The 23177-nt window shown below is 45.2% G+C and overlaps 1 protein-coding gene across 2 annotated transcripts; it reads left to right on the top strand.

Moving 5' to 3' along the window:
- Positions 1–1407: 1407 nt before the first annotated feature.
- On the top strand, positions 1408–17432 carry exosc6 (exosome component 6). Of its 2 annotated transcripts, none has more exons than XM_063066606.1 (2): positions 1408–1733; positions 15965–17432. In XM_063066606.1, exons 1-2 carry the CDS (start codon positions 1411–1413, stop codon positions 16494–16496), a joined length of 855 nt encoding a protein of 284 aa, XP_062922676.1. In that variant the 5' UTR covers positions 1408–1410; the 3' UTR covers positions 16497–17432. The 2 variants fall into 2 exon arrangements, with proteins under 2 accessions (XP_062922676.1, XP_062922677.1); XM_063066607.1 differs by having other exon boundaries at positions 1413–1788; positions 15965–17430.
- Positions 17433–23177: the final 5745 nt, after the last annotated feature.

The following is a 23177-nucleotide window of genomic DNA, read 5'->3' as shown; positions in this document are numbered from 1 at the left end:
CACTGTGCTCATTATATCCTCAAGAGTACTGGAAAAAGCTGCGAAAACTTGCGAGCTCAGCCATCTCCATCGGGGCACCAACCACCCCGGGGCGCCCAGGGGCACCAACCACCCCGGGGCGTCCAGGGGCACGAACCACCCCGGGACGTCCAGGGGCACGAACCACCCCGGGGTGTCCAGGGGTACCAACCACCCCGGGACGCCCAGGGGCACCAACCACCCCGGGGCGTCCAGGGGCACCAACCACCCAGGGGCACCAACCACCCCGGGACGTCCAGGGGCACCAAACACCCCGGGACGTCCAGGGGCACCAACCACCCCGGGACGCCCAGGGGCACCAACCACCCTGGGGCGTCCAGGGGCACCAACCACCCCGGGATGTCCAGGGGCACCAACCACCCCGGGACGCCCAGGGGCACCAAACACCCCAGGACGTCCAGGGGCACCAACCACACCGGGACGTCCAGGGGCACTAACCACCCCGGGGCGTCCAGGGGTATTAACCACCCCGGGACGTCCAGGGGTACCAACCACCCCGGGACGCCCAGGGGCATTAACCACCCCGGGGCGTCCAGGGGTATTAACCACCCCGGGACGTCCAGGGGTACCAACCACCCCGGGACGCCCAGGGGCATTAACCACCCCGGGACGTCCAGGGGCATTAACCACCCCGGGACGTCCAGGGGCACCAACCACCCCGGGACGTCCAGGGGCACCAACCACCCCGGGACGTCCAGGGGTATTAACCACCCCGGGGCGTCCAGGGGTATTAACCACCCCGGGACGTCCAGGGGTACCAACCACCCCGGGACGCCCAGGGGCACCAACCACCCCGGGGCGTCCAGGGGCACCAACCACCCTGGGACGTCCAGGGGTACCAACCACCCCGGGACGTCCAGGGGCACGAACCACGCCAGGACGTCCAGTGGTATTAACCACCCCCGGGGCGCCCAGGGGCACGAACCACCCCGGGACGTCCAGGGGTATTAACCACCCTGGGACAACCCATCAGGATATCTTCAAAAGGTGATGCCTCAAAAAGGCAGCATCCATCATTACGGACCCCGATCACCCAGCACATGCCCTCTTTTCATTGCTACCATCAATGAAAGACACACACTCACCGTTCAGGAACAGCATCTTCTCCTCCACCATCAGGTTTCCGAACGGACAATAAACCTATGTATACTACCCCTCCTTTTGCGCTACTTATTTATTTTTCTGTATAAATTATTGTAATTTATGCTATTTTTTAACATGTATTGCACTGTCCTGCTGCCGCAAAACAATAAATTTCATTCCAGCGATATTAAACCTGACTGATCCTCCCTCCGTCCATCAGTGACCTGCACTCCAGTCCGGTCCTCCGAGCCTCCGGCTGGCACTGCAGCGGGAGGACCAGAGGAGGAAATGGAGGTCGCTCTTGTCGACAGCATCGCCTCGTCGAACGCGGCCTTGCCGACAGCGCTGGGCAGGCTCCTCGACTCTGGGCCTCATGCCGGTGGACACCAAGCGGGTGCGCGCCCCGGAGGAATCACAGTCCCCGCTGCTGTTTGTGCGGGTGGATGCGGGGTCGAAGCCGTGTCCGCTGGTACCACGGGCGGATGGGCGAGCGGCGGCGGAGCCGAGGCCGGTGTTTGCGCGGGCCGGGCTGGTGAGCCAAGCCGACGGCTCGGTGTATGCCGAGTGCGGCCGCAGCAAGGTGCTGTGCGCCGTGTACGGGCCCCGCAACGGTGAGCGCAAGGAGGAGCGGCGCCTTAGCGGAGCCACCCTGAGCTGCGAGTTCCGGTGCGTGAGGCGAGGGTGGAGGCGGGGGTTGAGGGTCGGGGTTGGGGGTTGAGGGTCGGGGGTGGGGGTTGGGGCCGGGGGGTGGGGGTCGGGGGTCGGGTCGGGGCGTCGTGGTCCGGTTCACTTTCCCTGTGAAGAAGTCTTACTGAGTTACCTCCTCTTAAGTGCTTTCAGTTGCCTGCTCTGGTTTTGAGTGTCAGAAACAACCTGGCCAGTTTAAAGCCGGATATTCAGAGGGAGCCTCAAAAGAATTAAATGGAACAACAGAATCAGAACCGCTTCCAGGGTTAGAGAATCAGAATTATCAACAATGACCATAAGATATGGGAACAGATAGGCCATTAGACTGGCCCGCCATTATATTACATCATGCAGATTTGTTATCCCTCTCAACCCCATTCTGCCTTCTCCCGGCAAGCTTTGACGCCTGACTAATCAGGCAGCTATCAACCTTCACCTTAAATACCCAATGACTTGGCCTCCACCGCCATCTGTGGCATTGTACTCCACTCCCTGGGTAAAGAAATGGTTCCTCATCTGTGTTCTAAATGGATGTTCCTCAGTTCTGAGCCTGTGTGAAGCACCTTCAATAATTCCAAAAGACTGGAGTAGGGTAAATACTGAAAGGCTTTTATTCGCAGTAAAACGTGACCACCATGCTCAGCGTCTGCCCCTGGTCTGAGGGGGAGGAGTAGGGCAAAATCACCTTTATTCAGGGGTCTGTGGGAGGAGCCACAGGGGCAGTGAGCAGAGGGGCCTGTCCAGAAGGTAACCCAGTTACAACCTATATATATATATGGTTTACCACACTGTGCCTTCTGGTCCTAGACTCTCTGACTATAGGAAACATCCTGTCCACATCCACTCTATCTTGGCCTTTCAATATTGGATAGGTTTCAATAAGATATCCCCTCTTTCTTCTAAACTCTATCAAGTACAGGTGCAGAGCCATCAAAAGCTTCTAATATGTTAACTCTTTCATTCCTGTGATCATTCTTGTGAACCTTCTGTGGACCCTCTCTAATGCCAGCACATAAGTTCCTAGATAAGGGGCCCAAAATTGCTCATATTCAAAGTGTGGTCTAACCAATACCTTATAAAGCCTCAGCATTTACATCCTTGATTTTGTATTCTAGTCCTCTCAAAATAAATGCTAAAATTACATTTGCCTTCCTTACCACTGACTCAACCTGCAAGTTAACCTTTGAGGAATCCTACACGAGGACTCCCAAGTCCCTTTGCACTTCTGATTTCTGGGTTTTCTTTCCGTTTATAAAATAATGTACACTTTTATTCATTCTACCACAGTACAAACCTTGCACTTCCCTGCACTGTATTCCATCTGCCACTTCTTTGCCCATTCTCCCAAGCTGTCTAAATTCTTCTGTAGACTCCCTGCTTCTCCACCTGTCTCTATCTTTGTGTTGTCTGCAAAATTGGCCAAAAAGTCATCAATTCTGTCATTAAAATTTTTGACTTGTAACATGAAAATAAGTGGTCACAACACAGACCCCTGTGAAACACCACTAGTCACCAGCAGCTAACCAAAAAGGCCCCCTTTATTACCACTGTTTGCCTTCTGCCAGTCAGTCAGTCAATCTTCTATCCATGTTACAATCTCACCTGTGATACCATGGGCTCTTATCTTGTTTCACAACCTCATAGGCAGCACCTTGTCATAGGCCTTCTGAAAAGCCAAGTAAACAACATCCTCTAACACTCCATTGTCTATCCTCCGTGTTAATTTCTTCAAAGAATTCCAACGGGGTTGTCAGGCCAGATTTCCCCTTAAGAAAACCATGCTGACTTTGGTATATTTTATGTACCTACAAGTAACCAGAAACCTCATCTTTAATATTTGACTCCAACCACTGAAGTCAGACTAATTGGCCTATAATTTTCTGTCTTTTGTCTCCCTTCCTTCTTAAAGAATGAAGTGATATTTGCAATTTTTCTGTCCTCCAGAACCATTCTAGAATCTAGTGATTCCTGAAAGATCATTGCTAACCCTCCACAATAGCTCTTTCAGAACCCTGGGGTGTTGTCCATCTGATGACTTGTCTACCTTTCAGGCAGCTCGGTTTCCCAAGCACCTTCTGAGAAATAACAACTGCACTCACTTCTACCTCTTGACACTCTCGAATTTATGGCATACTTGTGTCTTCCGCAGAGAAGACTGATGCAAAATACTTATTAAGTTTATCTGTTACTTCCATGTGCCCATTACTAGCTCTCCAGTGTCATTTTCACTCTCACCTCTCTTACATTTTACATACAATATCTGAAAAAAAAATGTTGGCGTCCTCTTTATATTATTACTTCACATTTAATTTTTTCTTGCCTTACTGCTTTCTTAGTTGCCTTCCGTTGGTCTTTAAAAAAACTTCCCACGAATATTTGCTATGTTATATTCCTTCTCCATAAGACATTGGAGCAGAATTAGGCCATTCACCCCATTGAATCTGTTCCACCATTCCATCATGGCTGATCCCAGATCTCACTCAACCCCATACACCTGCCTTCTCGCCATATCCTTTCATGCCCTGACCGATCAGGAAACGATCAACTTCTGCCTTAAATATACCTGTGACCTTGGCCTCCAGCATAGCCTGTGGCAGAATATTCAACAGATTCACTACTCTCTGGCTAAAAAAATTCCTCCTTACCTCTGTCTGTAAAGGACACCCCTCAATTTTGAAGCTGTGCCCTCTAGTTCTGGACACTCCCACCGTAGGAAACATCCTCTCTACATCCACCGTATTCAGTAGATTTCAATCAGATCCCCTGGCATTCTTTTAAATGCCAGTCAGTACAGGCCCAAAGGTGCGGAACACTCCTCATATGTTTTCCCCTTCGTTCCCAGAATCATCCTTGTGAACCTCCTCTGGACTCTTTCCAATGACAGCACATCCTTTCTGAGATATGTCGCTCAAAACTGTTGACAATACTCCAAGTGTGGCCTGATGAATGTCTTATGAAGCCTCAGCATTATCTCCTTGCTTTTATATTCTATTCCCCTTGAAATAAATGTCAACATTGCATTTGCCTTCTTTACCACAGGCTCAACCTGTAAATTAACCTTCTGGGAGTCTCGCACAAGGACTCCCAAGTCCCTCTGCAGCTCTGACGTTTGAACCTTCTCCCCATCTAGATAATAGTCCGCACTGTTGTTCCTTTTACCAAAATGCATTATCGTACATTTCCCAACACTGTATTCCATCTGCCACTTTTTTGCCTATTCTTCCAATTTAGTCCAGGTCCTGCTGTAATCGCATTGCTTCCTTAGCACTACCTACCCCTCCATCTATCTTTGTATTATTCACAGACTTTGCCACAAAGCCATCAATTCCATTATCTATCTAAATCATTGCCAAACAATGTGTAAAGTAGCAGTCCCAATACTGACCCCTGAGGAACACCACTTGTCACCAGCAACCAACCAGAACAGGCCCCTTTTATTCCCTCTCACTGCCTCCTGCCTATCCGCCATTCCTCTATCCATGCCAGTATCTTTCCTGCATTTTATCTTGTTAACCAATCTCGTGTGGCAGCTTATCAAATGCCTTCTGAAAATCCAAGTAAATGATATCCACTGCCTTTCCTTTGTCCATTTGCTGGTTGCTTCCTGGAAGAACTCCTAACAAATTTGTCAGGCAAGAGTTCCCTTTACAGAAACCATGCTGACTTTGACTTATTTTATCATTAGTCTACAAGTACCTCAAGACCTCATCCTTAATAATAGACTCCAACACTTTCCCAACCACTGAGGTTAGGCTAACTGGCCATAACTTCTTTTCTTTTGCCTTCCTCCCTTCCTAAAGAGTGGAGTGACATTTGCAATCTTTCAGTCCTCCAGGACCATGCCAAAATCAAGTAGTTCTTGAAAGATCATGACCAGAGCATTAGTTATCTCTTCAGCAACCTTTCTAGGACTCTGTGATGCAGTCCAACTGATCCAGGTGACTTATCCACCTCAAGACCTTTGCGTTTGGCTAGCACTTTTTCCTTCGTAATAGCAATGCAGTCACTTTTGCTCCCTGACACTTTCGGACATCTGAAACACTGCTAGTGTCTTCCACAGTGAAGACTGATGCAAAGTACCCAATAAGTTCATAGAACATAGAACACCTACAGCACTATAAAGCTGTGCTGAACATGTCCTTGCCTTAGAAATTACCAAGGGTTACCCATAGCCCTCTATTTTTCTAAGCTCCATGTCCCTATCCAGGAGTCTCCTAAAAGACTCTCTCTTATCTGCCTCCACCACCATCGCTGGCAGCCCATTCCACCCACTTACCACTCTCTGCGTAAAAAATTTATAAGAAATTTTTTAAATATTACGTTGCCTACCTTTCCGACTTCAAATCCTTCTGGCATTCTTGATAAAATTTTAGGTTTTAATCCTTTGCAGAAGGGATTAATAGCAATAATTTATGATATAATTATGAAATTACAGCCAGATATATCTGATAAAATTAAAAATGAATGGGAAAGGGAACTTCAACTTTCCCTACCTACAGAGAAATGGGATAAAATTTTTCAATTAGTTAGTACTTCTTCTATACGTGCTAAACGTACTTTAATACAATTTAAAGTAGTACACAGAGCCCATATGTCCAAAGATAAACTAGCTCGTTTTTATTCCCATATAAACCCTACTTGTGATAGATGTCACTCTGAAGTGGCTTCTTTAACTCATATGTTTTGGTGCTGTCCTCTTTTGGAAAAATATTGGAAAGACATTTTTGATATTATTTCAACAGTTCTATGCTTTGATTTAAAACCCCATCCTATTATGGCAATCTTTGGATTGCCGATGGTAGAACATAGATCTTTGCCTTCTTCAGCCTCTCGAATGATAGCTTTTGTTACTTTAATGGTGAGAAGATCTATTTTGTTGAACTGGAAGGAAATTAATCCTCCAACTACATTTCAATGGTTTTCTCAAACCATATTAAGTTTAAATTTAGAAAAAATTAGAAGTGATATTTCTGACCCTTCGGTTAAATTTGAAGATACCTGGAAACCTTCTATGCAACATTTTCATATGATGTAATCTGACCTTTCGAATCTTTTTTCTAAAATTATATGATGAGAGGAGCGAAGTTAGCGACATTATAGATCTTGTCTGATACAAGTTGTTGGTCTAGCCATGTTTTGCCTTTTTTTGGGGTTTTTTTCCTCATTTTCTTTTGGGTTTTTTTTTGTTTATATATTTTTTTTCTTTTTATTTCTTTGTAATGTTTAATCTCATTATGAGTTTGGAAGTCTTTTATTTCTATGTTACTTAAAATTCATTTTATATATGCTTGTATAGCTCCTCAGAAGGAGCCATAACATATTTCTTATCAATTTCTTTAATCTTGTCCACAATTGCCATCTCCTCCTGCTTCTGTTTCTTCCTCAAAGCAACGGAATACGAAATAATCTGACCCCGAATATAGGCTTTAAAAGTGTCCCAAAGAGTGTTAACCGAAATATCTTCTGTATGGTTAATTATAAAAAAAAGCTCAATCTGTTCATTCATAAAATTAACAAAGTCCGAGTCCTGAAGCAACAGCGAATTAAAACGCCATTGTCTATTGTTTGGTATATTGGCCATAATTTTAATAGAAAGCTTAAGTGGAGCATGATCCGAAATGGTTATAGAATCATAATCACATTTAATCACTGAAGGAATGAGACGAGAATCAATAAAAAAATAATCAATTCTTGAATAGGAATGATGAACATGTGAAAAAAAGGAAAAATCTTTTTCCTGAGGATGCAGAAAACGCCAAATATCCGTCGACCCAGAATCAGAAAGGAAAAAATTAATCAAATTTGCAGATTTATTAGGTAAAGTCCGTAAAGGAGCCGAACGGTCCAAAGCTGGAGATAAACAGGTATTAAGATCTCCGCCCCAAATCAATGAAAACTCGTTCAAATTCGGAAACTGATCAAACAATGATTTATAAAATTCCGGACAATCCATATTAGGAGCATAAACATTAACCAAAACTACTTTTTTATTAAATAGTAAACCACTAACCAATAAAAATCTACCATTCGGATCAGAGATAATATCCTGTTGTATAAAAGTAACTGAGGAATCTATAAAAATAGAGACGCCTCGAATCTTAGCATTGGAGTTCGAATGAAATTGTTGTCCCTTCCAGAATTTGAAAAAACGTAGTCTGTCCCCCCTCCGTACATGGGTCTCTTGTAAAAATAAAATTTGTGCTTTAAGTCTCCGGAACACTTTAAAAACTTTTTTTCTTTTAATAGGATGATTAAGACCATTAGTATTCCAGGAGACAAAATTAATAATAGACTCCATAAATCCTAAAGTCAACCCACGACAAGGAGGATTGACAATAGGCGCGACCCACAAACCCGGAGAGGAAACAGAACATACAAAAGATACCGGGGAAAAGGACGCAACCAGTACTTCAATAATGTATATAGCCCAAAGAAAAACAAACTAAAACGTGAAGCCCCACCCCCCCCCCCCCAGCCCAAGACCCCAAGGCAAAATCTAAAGCAGACCCGCCAGAAAGAAGCAAGCGCTAAAACTACCCCCATGACTTCCGGTATACGCTCCCTAAAAAAAAGGTATAAATATGAAAAGGATCAGCTAATTGTAAAACAGTAAAAAAATAAGTAAAAAAAGTTAGCTCAATTAGAATACACACAGAACAGAACAAAAGCCGGAAAATATATATTAAAAAAAAACCACAATAAACCTCAAACTCATGAATAGACACAGCAACAAAAAAAAAATAGGATTATTAACATAAAGTGATTATAAAAAGCAAAACAGAATAAAATTTAAACAAAAACTACAAAATTTAAGGCCGCACAGGAAATACGTAAGATGACAAAAGGGAAGTAACCACCCAGAATCCCCTGGGAAAAGAAAGAAATGACGCAGTTAAAAAGAAAGTTTAGTAGCCATATTAAGAAATCGAAAGTAAACTTTTCTGCCCAAATAGGGCACAGAAAAGTTAAAACCAACCAATTCACAGCCTCCGATCGACGGAGAAAATTAAAAAGAAAGCAATTAAGATGTTGGAGATGAAAGTTAATCCAGATAACTCTGGGCATCCGATGGAGAATCAAAAAAACGAAGGGCTCCATCTGACATGCGAATCCTTAGACGTGCAGGGTACAGCAGCGCTGGTCTTAAATCCATCTTATAGAATTCCGACATCACGGATCTGTAACGGACCCGTTGGTCCCAGATTGGTTTACTGAAATCTTCCACGAATCGGAACTTAAGATCCGAAAAATCAATGAAACCTTTAGATCGAGCGAATCGAAACAGTCTCTCCTTGTCTTGAAAGTAATGAAAACGTAAGATAACATGCCTAGGTCTATCTGACCTAGACGAGTATGATGGGATTCTGTGAACACGATCCAGTAGCGGTGGTTGGTCAGGAAATACAGTAGGGAATGCATCTTTTAAAAGTTGGGAGAAATATTTCATGGGGTTGTTACCTTCAGCGGCTTCCCTCACGCCAATCATTCGTAAATTCTGCCGTCGCATTCTAGATTCCAAGTCAGAGTTTTTAAAAGTCAAAAAGTCAAGTTTCTTCTTCATTACATTAATTGTTTCTTCGATTTTCCCCATCTTAAGCTCACTTTGTTGCGCGAATTTTTGAAGATCAGATATAGCCGACTGATGTTCCGCAATACATGTTTGCATCTTATCAATTAAACCGGCAATTTTCTGGAAATTAGTTGAGATTTCCGTATGAATCAGGTCTTTAACAGGGCCTGCAATTTCCGTACGAATCATCTCCCTAACAGAGGTTGAAATTTCCCTCTGAATTAACTCCGCTATCGCTTTCAAAGTCACCGGTGATTCAGTCGGGGGGAGATCCGTAGCTTTCGGTTTAACCGGAGGTTTACCATCCTTGCCGTCTTTCTCGTTCTTAGACATAGCAGATCTAAGTTCCATCCAGTTGTCGGAGAATTCAGTTTAATTCAAAGTATTGTAAGAGTTGATGCCTTAATGGTTAATTAAAGTATAGCTGACCATAGAGAAAAAAAACTCAGAGGTAATGGAGCGAGTCAAGAACGCGACTTCACTCCATGAGCGCTACCGGAAGTCTCCCATTTTATATATGCTGATGAACATTTTTCCAATCTCTTTGTACCAAGTTTGTTATTGAGTTTATAGTTTTGAAAAATTAATAAAAAGATGTAAAAAGAAAGAAAGAAAAAACTTATCCCTGACATCTCCTCTGTACCTATTTCCAAGCACCTTAAAACTGCCCTCTCGTGCTAGCCATTTTAGCCCTGGGGAAAACCCTCTGACTATCCACACAATCAATGCCTCTCATTATCTTGTACAGCTCTATCAGGTCACCTCTCATCCTCCGTTGCTCCAAGGAGAAAAGGCCAAGTTCACTCAACCTATTCTCATACGGCATGTTCCCCAATCCAGGCAGCATCCTTTTAAGTCTCCTCTGCACCCTCTCAATGGTTTCCATGTCCTTCCTGTAGTGAGGCGAACAGAACTCAGCACTCCAAGTGTGGTCTGACCAGAGTCCTATATAGCTGCAACATTACCTCTTGGCTCCTAAACTCAGTCCCACGATTGATGAAGGCCAATGCACCATATACCTTCTTAACCACAGAGTCAACCTGCGCAGCAGCTTTGAGTGTCCTATGGACTCAGACCCCAAGATTCCTCTGATTCTCCACACTGCCAAGTCTTACCATAAATACTACGTTCTGCCATCATATTTGACCTACCAAAATGAACCACTTCACACTTATCTGGGTTGAACTCCATCTGCCACTTCTCGGCCCAGTTTTGCATCCTATCAATGTCCTGCTGTAACCTCTGACAGCCCTCCACACTATCCACAACACCCCCAATCTTTGTGTCATCAGCAAATTTACTAACCCATCCCTCTACTTCCTCATCCAAGATATTTATAAAAATCGTGAAGAGTAGGGGTCCCAGAACAGATCCCTGAGGCACACCATTGGTCACCAACCTCCATGCAGAATATGACCTGTCTACAACCACTTCTGTGGGCAAGCCATTTCTGGATCCACAAAGCAATGTCCACTTGGATCCCATGCCTCTTTACTTTCTCAATAAGCCTTGCATGGGGCACCTTATCAAATGCCTTGCTGAAATCCATATACATCTACTGCTCTACCTTCATCAATGTGTTTAGTCACATCCTCAAAAAATTCAATCAGTCTCGTAAGGCATGATTGGCAAAAGAATAAACCATGGAAGGTAGTGCACCCGTGGCTGACAAGGGAAATTAGGGATAGTATCAACTACAAAGAAGAAACATACAAATTAGCCAGAAAAAGCGGCTCACCTGAGGACTGGGAGAAATTCAGAGTCCAGCAGAGGAGGACAAAGGGCTTAATTAGGAAAGGGGAAAAAAGATTATGAGAGAAAACTGGCAGGGAAAATAAAAACTGACTGTAAAAGCTTTTATAGATATGTGAAAAGAAAAAGATTGGTTAAGACAAATGTAGGTCCCTTACAGTCAGAAACAGGTGAATTGATCATGGGGAGCAAGGACATGGCAGAGCAATTGATTAACTACTTTGGTTCTGTCTTCAATAAGGAGGACATAAATAATCTTCCGGAAATAGTAGGGGACCGAGGGTCTAGTGAGGTGGAGGAACTGAGGGAAATACATGTTAGTAAGGAAGTGGTGTTAGGTAAATTGAAGGGATTAAAGGCAGATAAATCCCCAGGGCCAGATGGTCTGCATCCCAGAGTGCTTAAGGAAGTAGCCCAAGAAATAGTGGATGCATTAGTGATAATTTTTCAAAACTCTTTAGATTCTGGACTAGTTCCTGAGGATTGGAGGGTGGCTAATGTAACCCCACTTTTTAAAAAAAGGAGGGAGAGAGAAACTGGGGAATTATAGACCGGTTAGCCTAACATCGGTGGTGGGGAAACTGCTAGAGTCAGTTATCAAAGATGTGATAACAGCACATTTGGAAAGCGGTGAAATCATCGGACAAAGTCAGCATGGATTTGTGAAAGGAAAATCATGTCTGACGAATCTCATAGAATTTTTTGAGGATGTAACAAGTAGAGTGGATAGGGGAGAACCAGTGGATGTGGTATACTTGGATTTTCAAAAGGCTTTTGACAAGGTCCCACACAGGAGATTAGTGTGCAAACTTAAAGCACATGGTATTGGGGGTAAGGTATTGGTGTGGGTGGAGAATTGGTTAGAAGACAGGAAGCAAAGAGTGGGAATAAACGGGACCTTTTCAGAATGGCAGGCAGTGACTAGTGGGGTACCGCAAGGCTCAGTGCTGGGACCCCAGTTGTTTACAATATATATTAATGACTTGGATGAGGGAATTAAATGCAGCATCTCCAAGTTTGCGGATGACATGAAGCTGGGTGGCAGTGTTAGCTGTAAGGAGGATGCTAAGAGGATGCAGGGTGACTTGGATAGGTTAGGTGAGTGGGCAAATTCATGGCAGATGCAATTTAATGTGGATAAATGTGAGGTTGTCCACTTTGGTGGCAAAAACAGGAAAACAGATTATTATCTGAATGGTGGCCGATTAGGAAAAGGGGAAGTGCAACGAGACCTGGGTGTCATTATACACCAGTCATTGAAAGTGGGCATGCAGGTACAGCAGGCAGTGAAAAAGGCGAATGGTATGCTGGCATTCATAGCAAGAGGATTCGAGTACAGGAGCAGGGAGGTACTACTGCAGTTGTACAAGGCCTTGGTGAGACCACACCTGGAGTATTGTGTGCAGTTTTGGTCCCCTAATCTGAGGAAAGACATCCTTGCCATAGAGGGAGTACACAGAAGGTTCACCAGATTGATTCCTGGGATGGCAGGACTTTCATATGATGAAAGACTGGATGAACTAGGCTTATACTCGTTGAAATTTAGAAGATTGAGGGGGGGATCTGATTGAAACGTATAAAATCCTAAAGGGATTGGACAGGCTAGATGCAGGAAGATTGTTCCCGATGTTGGGGAAGTCCAGAACGAGGGGTCACAGTTTAAGGATAAACGGGAAGCCTTTTAGGACCGAGATTAGGAAAAACTTCTTCACACAGAGAGTGGTGAATCTGTGGAATTCTCTGCCACAGGAAACAGTTGAGGCCAGTTCATTGGCTATATTTAAGAGGGAGTTAGATATGGCCCTTGTGGCTAAAGGGATCAGGGGGTATGGAGGGAAGGCAGGTACAGGGTTCTGAGTTCAGCCATGATCATACTGAATGGCGGTGCAGGCTCGAAGGGCCGAATGGCCTACTCCTGCACCTATTTTCTATGTTTCTATGCTGACTATTCCTAATCATATTATACCTCTCCAAATGTTCACAAATCCTGCCTCTCAGGATCTTCTCCATCAACTTACTAACCACTGAAGTAAGACTCACTGGTCTATAAGTTCCTGGGCTATCTCTACTTCCTTTCTTGAATAGGGGAACAACATCCGCAACCCTCCAATTCTCTAGAACCTCTCCCGTCCCCATTGATGGTGCAAAGATCATCGCCAGAGGCTCAGCAATCTCTTCCTTCGCCTCCCACAGTAGCCTAGGGTGCATGTCATCTGGACCCAGTGACTTATCCAACTTGATGTTTTCCAAAAGCTGCAGCACATCCTCTTCCTTAATATCTACATGCTCAAGCTTTTAAGTCCGTGTAAGCCATCCCTACAATCGCCAAGATCCTTTTCTGTAGTGAATATTGAAGCAGAGTATTCATTAAGTACCTCTGCTATCTCCTCCAGTTCCATACGCACTTTTCCACTGCCACACTTGATTGGTCCTATTCTCTCATGTCTTATCCTCTTGCTCTTCACATACTTGTAGAATGCCTTGGGGTTTTCCTTAATCCTGCTCACCAAGGCCTTCTCATAGCCCCTTCTGGCTCTCCTAATTTCATTCTTAAGCTCCTTCCTGCTAGCCTTATAATCTTTTAGATTTCTATCATTACCTAGTTTTTTGAACCTTTCATAAGCATTTTTCTTCTTGACTAGATTTTCAACAGACTTTGTTCACCATGGTTCCTGTACCCTACCATCCTTTCCCAGACTCACTGGAATGTACCTATGCAGAACCCCACGCAAATATCCCCTGAACATTTGCCACATTTCTTCTGTACATTTCACTCAGAACATTGTTCCCAATTTATGCTTCCAAGTTCCTGCCTGATAGCCTCATATTTCCCCTTACTCCAATTAAACGCTTTCCTAACTTGTCTGGTCCTATTCTCTCCAATGCTATGGTAAAGGAGATAGAATTATGATCGCTATCTCCAAAATGCTCTCCCACTCAGAGACCTGACACCTGAGCAGGTTCATTTCCCAGTACCAGATCAAGTACAGTCTCTCCTCTTGTCGGCTTATCTACATATTGTGTCAAGAAACCTTCCTGAACACACCTAACAAACTCCACCCCATCTAAACCCCTCGCTCTAGTGAGATGTCAATGGATATTTGGGAAATTAAAATCTCCCACCATTATTACACCACCCATTTCTTTGTCCCCTATTACTACCTCACCAGCATCATTTTCCAGTGGCCTCTCACCTTTTAACTTTTTGTTCTCTTTTGCTTTTATGCTGTCTTTGACTTCCCCTGTTAGCCAGTGACTCATCCTTCCTTTAGAGCACTTCTTTGGGATGTATCTGTCCTGCACCTTCTGAATTGTTGTTAGAAACTCCAGACATTGATGCTTTGCCATCATCCCTGCTACTGTCCTCTTCCAGTCAACTTTAGCCAACTCATCTCTCGTGTCTCTGTAATTCCCTGTACTCTACTGTAATGCTAATATATCTGACTTTATCTTCTCCCTCTCAAACTGCAGGGTGCATTCTAACATTTTACAATCACTGTCTCCTAAGGGTTCCTTTAACCTTCAGCTCCCTGATCAAATCTGGTGTATTACACAACACCCAATTGCCTTTTCCCTAGGGACCTCAACCACAAGTTGCTCTAAAAAGCCATCTCGTAGGCACTCTACAAATTCCTTTTCTTGGGATCCAGTGCCAACTTGATTTTCCCATCAATCTGCATATTGAAATCCCCCATAACATTGTATTTTTTAAGTGACTTCTATCTCCTGTTGTAATTTATACCCTGTATTCTGTCTACTGTTCTGAGGCCTGTATATAATTCCCACCAAGGTCTCATACCGTTGTAGTTTCTTAATTCTGCCCACCAGGATTCTACATCTTCCCATCCTATGTCACCTCTTTCTTGGTATTTGATTTAATTTTTTACCAACAGAGCCATCCCTCACACATTGCCTACTTGCCTGTCCTTTCAATACAATGTGTATCCTTGGATGTCAGCTCTCAACTATGATCTTTTTTAGCCACAACGCACTGATGCCCGCAACATCTCTAACTGTGCTACAAGACCATCTATTGCATATACTGCATGTGTTCAGATATACCACCTTCAGTCCTGTATTCATCATCCTTTTGAATTTTGCCCCCATGTTACATTTACTTCATCCAACTGGCAGCAATTTTGCCCAATCATCTGCCTCACAGTCTCACTGCACACTGCACCTACTTGAATACAAACTGCCCCATCCGTGGTCCTATCACTCTGCTTCCCATCCCCCTGCCAGATTGCTTAAACCCTCCCCAACAACCCTAGCAAATCTGCCTGCAAAGAAATTGGTCCCCCTCAGGTTCAGGCATAACCTGTCCCTTTTGGCATATGATGTGAAATTTGTGGTTATGCTTCAAAAGCACGGTGCAAAGACATAAAATTACCAGGAATTACAAACATCAGTGAACGGTACAAAGAAAGGAATGAAGTAATCTTCATGGCTGCTGCAGCTGATAGTGGTGAAAAGGGGGGAATCTCCCAGAAGGTGAGGCTGCTTCATGAGACACCACCTTTTGACAGCATCCTTGGTGGGGCTGGATGTGCCCTGGAACTGGCTGAGTCTGCAGAGCTACAACCCTCTGCGGCCTCTCTTGATCCCGTGCATTGGAGCCACAACACCAGGCACTGATGCAACCAGTCAAAACGCTCTGCACTCTGCATCTACAGAAATAGTTGAGGTATTCAGTAAATTCACCAGCGATCTGTCCTCTTCCTCAAGGGGCTACTCTGTTAGTTCCAGACCTTGCCACTTCATCACAACACTAGAAAGGATTTTCTTTCTCATACTGAAAAATGTAATTCTTTGCTTGATTTGTTTTCTTTCTAGATTTGCCCCATTCTCCTGCAAGGAAAGAGCTTCTTGGATTCAGAGCAACTTAGAAAAGGAGTACTCTTTGATTCTGGAACAGAGTTTGCAGCCTGCCATCTGCCTGCATAAATACCCCAGGTCTCAGATTGAGGTGTACGTGGTGGTTCTGGAGAACGACGGCTCCACTCTGGCAGCCGCCCTGACCTGTGCCTCCATGGCACTGGCAGAGGCAGGCATTGAGATGTACGACGTGGTCGTGGGCTGCTCCTTGAGACAGTGTGGTGCCATCTCCCTGCTGGACCCGACCGTGGCCGAGGAGTTCAATGCCGCCAGCTGCAGGGGTTTAGATAACGGCAGCATGACGGTGGCATTGCTGCCCACTCTTAACCAGATCTCCGGACTGGTGTCGAAGGGAGAGTGGGAGGGGCAGACATCGGTGGAGGCAATCAAGTGTTGTGTTGAAGGTTGCCAGAAACTCTACTCCGTGGTTCAGCAGTGTCTAACCAAATCAGTTAAGAGGAAGATCCCGCAATTTGTCAATAAGGCTTAGATGAACTCTTGTTCAAGGACATTCCAGTAAATACTTTTCTTAATGTGAAAGTTTAAGTTTTTTTTACCAGTATTTTCTAAATTTAAATGATTTGAATTATAAAATATACCTTGTTGAAAATGATTAACAGTATTCTCACTCAATTGAAAATGACCCGAGTAGAACAGGATCACTTTCGGACTGGAAACAAGCCTGTTTCCATTGAGGATATTCATCCAACATGTCTTAGTAGCTAGCAGATCCCAGGCATTCAGCACTGTCTAATTTCCCATCTGAGAAATCTGGCAGTGAAGAACAGAACTATTTTATCATTTCTTCTGCAAGTATTCTGCCCTTTTCAATTAATTGGAATGCAAGCTAAGACTACAGTGGAAACTGCAGCTCAGCTAAATGACGCCATTGCTAGTTCTCTGATGTGGATTCGCTGCCCCAGCACAGTGCAGGAGACAGCAGACACTGGAGCAAAAACAATCAACCTGCTGGAGGAATTCAGCGAGCCAAGCCATGGGGAGGTCAATGTCTCAGGTCAGTCCTGGCCCGAAGTAGTGACTATCCCTCTGCCTCTACAGATGCTACCTGAATTCCTCCTGCACTTTGTTTCATAGTGAAGATCAATCCTTGTATCGAGAGAGGGAATGTCTGCTGACTGCTGACTATGGGTAAACTCAACTGGATCAGGCTCGATGTTGTCAGAGAACATAAGCATGCAAAAGAGAATAGTTCCAAAGTAAAATTTGATTCTAAGCCATGCTAAGCAGCTGGAGTGAGTGCAATTCCTTGCCCTGCTGTATTAAGAAGGGCTTAAGTAGAGACAGGGCACAGAGGAACAGAAAAATCATCATCCAATCATCCCATTTGCCAGCTTTTGTGTCAAACTTTTTTAACAAATAAAGGTGACAAATCCTGATGACAGTTGCATCATTGTACTACATGTACTGAGTTGTAACTGAGGAAATGTGCAGCACTTCTATCATAAGTGACAACTTTGCTGAGTTGCAGAAAAGCAATGTTCTATGTTGATACAAATCCTTCGGGCCACAACCTTTTAATCTATTCTGATCAATCTAGCCCTTCCCTCCTACATAACGTGTGTTCGGCGCGTGGCCAAGTGGTTAAGGCGTTTGTCTAGTGATCTCAAGGTCGCTAGTTCGAGCCTCAGCTGCGGCAGTGTGTTTGTGTCCTTGAGCAAGGCACTTAATCACACATTGCTCTGGTGTCTGTGTGAGGAGTGGCGCCCCACACAGACTTCCAATCTGTGCCTTGTAGGGCATGAAAATGCCTGACACAGGCCTTTCATGGTCTGAGTCGACGTTCCCCCCCCCCCCCCACATAACCGTCCAATTTTCTATCATCCATGTGCCTACCTAAGAGTTTCTTAAATGCCCCTAATGTATGTCTCCACCACCACCCTTGGCTGAGCATTCCATACACCCACAGCTCTGTGTAAAAAAATTACCTCTGACATCCCCCCTCTACTTTCTCCCACTCAGTTTAAAATTATGCCCCCTCATGTTACTCATTTCTGCCCTGGGAAACGTCTCTGGCTGTTCATTCAATCTATACCCTTTCATCATTTTGTACACCTCTAACCAGTCACCCCTCATCCTCCAGTACAAAAAGAAAAGCCCCAGCTCATTAACCTGTCCTCATAGAGCATGCGCTCTAATCCAGGCAGCATCCTGATAAATCTGATCTGCACCCTCTCTATCCTTCCTATAAGGAGGTGACCAGACCTGAACACAGTATTCCCAAGTGTGGATCATCACACTGGATCAAGCGTTAATTTTCTGTTACAGGGAGAGGTGCAATAATTTCTGTCAACTAAACATGATATATTTGTTGAAATTAAAATGAGATAAAAAGTTTAATTTGTGGGGAGTGGGATGTCTTTAATAGAGTAAAATCAGGGTGACCATTGTATAAACCAGGTTATCTAGTCAGTGAATGAGTGGGAGCAGTTAGAAGAGAGAACTTGCACAAAACCCAAACAATTGTCGTGTTCCCCCTCCCCCACCCCTCTTTCCCCAAAATCCATACACTGGACTGCTCAGGCATACCTATTAATTCAACCTGGCCGTGCCCCACCAAACTTCTTTCTTCCTTTTCCCCCTGATCTAGTCCCTTCCCACTTACATCCATGACACCTCAATGACCTCTACCATTTTTATCATTTACTGTTTCCTGGTCCCAACAGATTCATCAGCCATTTACACTTCTGTCCTCCTTTAGAATGGTCTAAGGACTCTGCTTCTTCCTGGCAGCCCTTCCAGTTCCTCGTTACCAACATGCATATTGACCCAGCTGGATTTGTTCACACTTTGAACACCTTCTCCTTCAACTCTACTTGCTGGGTCCTGGCCCTGCCGGTCTGTGGAACAGTATGTGTTCCAGTCCCACTTCGACCCATCCTTTCAACTCCTTCTGCACAACATTGGAGCTGCCTCCTGCACTTGTGCAGAACTCAACAGTTTTGTTATTTTTGCTGCCAGTTCCCACCCTGCCCTTCCCTTCACGTGGGCCCAGGCGGACTCTTCCTTTTCTGGATCTGTCTGATTCCACCTCAGGAGAGAGGATTATTAAATCCATTCCAAACCTGACATTTTAACCTCTGAGAATCTAATTCTTCCTTCCCACATAGGCTTCCATTTTTCTGTCATCCATATGCCGACCTAAGAATTCCTAAAGCCTCCCTAATGTATCTGCAGCTACCACTACTCTCTGTGTAAAAACACCCCTCATACTTCCCACCACCTTAACATTATGTCCCCTATTAGCCGTGTACACCTTGGTTAACCTCTCGATCTTGACCACCCTTCCTCCCACCTTGCTTTGTGCTAGGATCCATTAGCCCAGTTCCTCCCTTGTATTTGCTCTGATAATGTCCTGATAGAGGACATTGTCCCAGGTGTCGACTTTCTCTCCACAGACGCCACTTGACTTGCCGAGTTCTTCCAGCCTTGCTGAAGATTTCCAGCACCTTCATAATTTCTACAGCATCCCGAACGGTGGAGTATGGTAAAGATAGCATCATGCTATGAGGATGCTTTTCAGCAGTAGGGACCTGGAAATCTGGTCAGGGTTGATGGGAATGCTGCTCAATACAGGGTGATCCTGGATGAATATCTAAGACCTTGGTCAGACCCCCCCTTGGAGTACTATGTTCAGTTCTGGTCACCTCACTACAGGAAGGATGTGGAAACTAGAGAGAAGGCAGAGAAGATCTACAAGGATGATGTTTGGATTGGAGGGCATACCTTATGAGAATAGATTGAGTTGTACATAGCCTTTTTTCCTTGGAGCAACAAAGGATGAGAGGTGACCTGATAGAGGTGTATGAGATGATGAGGGGCATTGATCGTGTGGATAGTCAGAGTCTTTTTCCCAGGGCTGAAATAGCAAATATTGGGGGGTGGGGGGGGGGTTCATAGTTTAAGGTGCTCGGAAATGGGTACCAAGGGGATGTTGGGTAAGTTTTTCGCACAGAGTGGTGGGTATGTGGAATGCACTGCCAGCAGTAATGGTGGAAGCGGATACAATAGGGTCTTTTAAGAGCCTGTTACATAGGTACATGGAGCTCAGGAAAATGGAGGGCTATGTGGTAGGGAAATTCTGGGCAGTTTCTAGAGTAGGTTACATGGTCAGCACAACATTGTGGGCCGAAGGACCTGTCGTGTGTAGATTTCTATGTTCTTTATAAAAATCTGCCAGAAAGTTTAAACTGTAGAGGAAGTTTGTCCTTCAGCAGGATGATCCAAAGCACACTGCCACGGTAACCATGGAGTGGCTTCTAATGAAGAAAATTGATGTGTTTGAGTGGCCTAGTCAGAGTCCTGACCTTAACCCAATTAAACTTCTCTGGCAAGGCCTCATGATTGCTGCCCACCGCCATTTCCCAACTAACCAGGCACAGCTTGAGCAATTTTGTAGAAGGAATGGGCAAATCTTGCTCCATCACGTTATGCAAAGCTTATCCAAAAAGACTACTGGCTGTAATAGCTGCGAGAGGTGGTCCAACAAAGTACTGAGCAAACAGGGATGAACACTTTTGAACTGTTGACATTTCAGGTTTTGATTTTTTTAGTTTTTCATGCTTTACAGTTTTCCGTATTTAGGCTCTACTGTGAAAAAAGGAGTGTGTGATTCACACATAAAACATCTCAGTTAAATTCTCATTTATGGGAGCAAAGGGTTTAGGCTGAATACTTTTTCAAGGTACTACAGCGCAATGCAGGTCCTACAGCCCATGATGTTGTGTAGAACTCTTAATCTACTCTAATAATAGTCTAACCCTTCCCTCCTACGTAGCTGTCCATTTTCCATCATCCACGTGCCTATCTGAGAGTTTCTTAATTGGCCCTAATGTATCTGCCTCTACCAACACCCCTGGCGCCCTGCACTCACTGCTCTTTGTGTAGAGTGAAAGCCCTAGCTCGCTCAAAGATCTTCATGAGACATGCCCTCGGGTACGGAGTTACTGTTCAGAGATTAGCGATAACCCTGGGAATGACAGACCAATGAGTCATTCTTCAGTGATGGGCAACCCCTTGAGTGAAGGAGTTCCGCCACAGGTTCCCCGTGAATATTTCACCTTTCACCCCTAACCCGTGACCTCTGGTTGTAGTCTCCTCCAAACTCTGGAAAAAGCCCGCTTGCCTTTGCCCTATTTATACCACCGAAATTGTACTGAGCTGAGGGCCAGGGAAGCACTTTTTCTGCTCTGCTCGGGGAGAGGGCGTGGTGAGAATACAGGTGCGGGAGATAGGGGAGATGCGAATGTCAGCTCCATCAGACATGGTGGGGGTTAGATATGTTTCCTGAGCAAGGGGAGCGTTTGAGAAGTCAGCGGGATGTAGCAGGGACAGAGAGAAATGGATGGTGTCCTAACAGGTGACGGGGATGGGAGATGTAGTCAAGGTCGCTGTGGGTTTACATCAGATATCGGTGAATAGTTTGTCTCCTGAGGTAAATAAATGAATGAACGGGGACCTCTACCTACCTCGGTAAATCTAAACCTGAACTCTGTGACCTTGCAGAAAATTAGCTGGATCACCCAGTGGTCTGCCCACACTACACTTGCCTATAATTTTCAGGATATGGTGGGCTAAAGCTGACCCCTTCCTAGGTCGACGCCTCCCTAGTTGTTTGTAAATTTCTCTCATAGAGCCGTACTTAAAGTTACAGAGTCGGAAAATCAAAGTTATAGCGCCATTATTGTGGTTATAAAGGTAGCAAGCAACACATTTCACGACATATGCCAGTGATTCTGAATTTATATAGCTACAGACAGATATAAAGTTACACAATTGTAGTCATAAAGTTACGACTTATAGAGCCATAAACAATGTAAAGGCCTCTATATAGGAGATCCGGCCGTAAATTGGGGAAACGCGTTGTTAAATAGCTCCGCTCCATTGGCCAACAGCGGTGTCCAAACCGATTTCCATTCCCATTCCAACATGTCGGTCCATGGCCTCCACTTGTTCCAGGATGAGGTCACCCAACAACATATTCTGTCTGGGTACACTCCAACCTGGTGGCATGAACATCCATTTGTCCTTCCAGTAAACACATTTTTCTCCCCCTCCCTCTTCTATTCCCCACTCCGGCCCTTCACTTCTTCTCACCTGCCAATTACTTTCCCCTGGGTCCTTGGGTCCTTTCCTCCTTCCCTTTCTCCCACGGTCCACTCTCCTCTCCTATCAGATTCCTTCCTCTCCAATTCCTTCCCCCTGGGTCCCTTCCTCCTTCCCTTTCTCCCACGGTCCACTCTCCTCTCCTGAAAATTCCTTCCTCTCCAATTACTTTCTCCAGGGTCCCTTCCTCCTTCCCTTTCTCCCACGGTCCACTCTCCTCTCCTATCAGATTCCTTCCTCTCCAATTCCTTTCCCCTGGGCCCCTTCCTCCTTCCCTTTCTCCCACGGTCCACTCTCCTCTCCTGTCAATTCCTTCCTCTCCAGTTCCTTTCCCCTGGGTCCCTTCCTCCTTCCCTTTCTCCCACAGTCCACTCTCCTCTCCTGTCAATTCCTTCCTCTCCAATTACTTTCCCCAGGGTCCCTTCCTCCTTCCCTTTCTCCCACGGTCCACTCTCCTCTCCTATCAGATTCCTTCCTCTCCAATTCCTTTCCCCTGGGCCCCTTCCTCCTTCCCTTTCTCCCACGGTCCACTCTCCTCTCCTGTCAATTCCTTCCTCTCCAATTACTTCCCCCTGGGTCCCCTCCTCCTTCCCTTTCTCCCACGGTCCACTCTCCTCTCCTGTCAATTCCTTCCTCTCCAATTACTTCCCCCTGGGTCCCCTCCTCCTTCCCTTTCTCCCACGGTCCACTCTCCTCTCCTGTCAATTCCTTCCTCTCCAATTACTGTCCCCTGGGCCCCTTCCTCCTTCCCTTTCTCCCACAGTCCACTCTCCTCTCCTGTCAATTCCTTCCTCTCCAATTCCTTTCCCCTGGGCCCCTTCCTCCTTCCCTTTCTCCCACGGTCCACTCTCCTCTCCTGTCAATTCCTTCCTCTCCAATTACTTCCCCCTGGGTCCCCTCCTCCTTCCCTTTCTCCCACGGTCCACTCTCCTCTCCTGTCAATTCCTTCCTCTCCAATTACTGTCCCCTGGGCCCCTTCCTCCTTCCCTTTCTCCCACAGTCCACTCTCCTCTCCTGTCAATTCCTTCCTCTCCGATTCCTTTCCCCT

Source organism: Mobula hypostoma, chromosome 14 (assembly GCF_963921235.1).
Source record: "Mobula hypostoma chromosome 14, sMobHyp1.1, whole genome shotgun sequence".
NCBI lineage: Eukaryota > Metazoa > Chordata > Chondrichthyes > Myliobatiformes > Myliobatidae > Mobula > Mobula hypostoma.
This window is presented reverse-complemented; position numbering and strand designations above follow the sequence as displayed.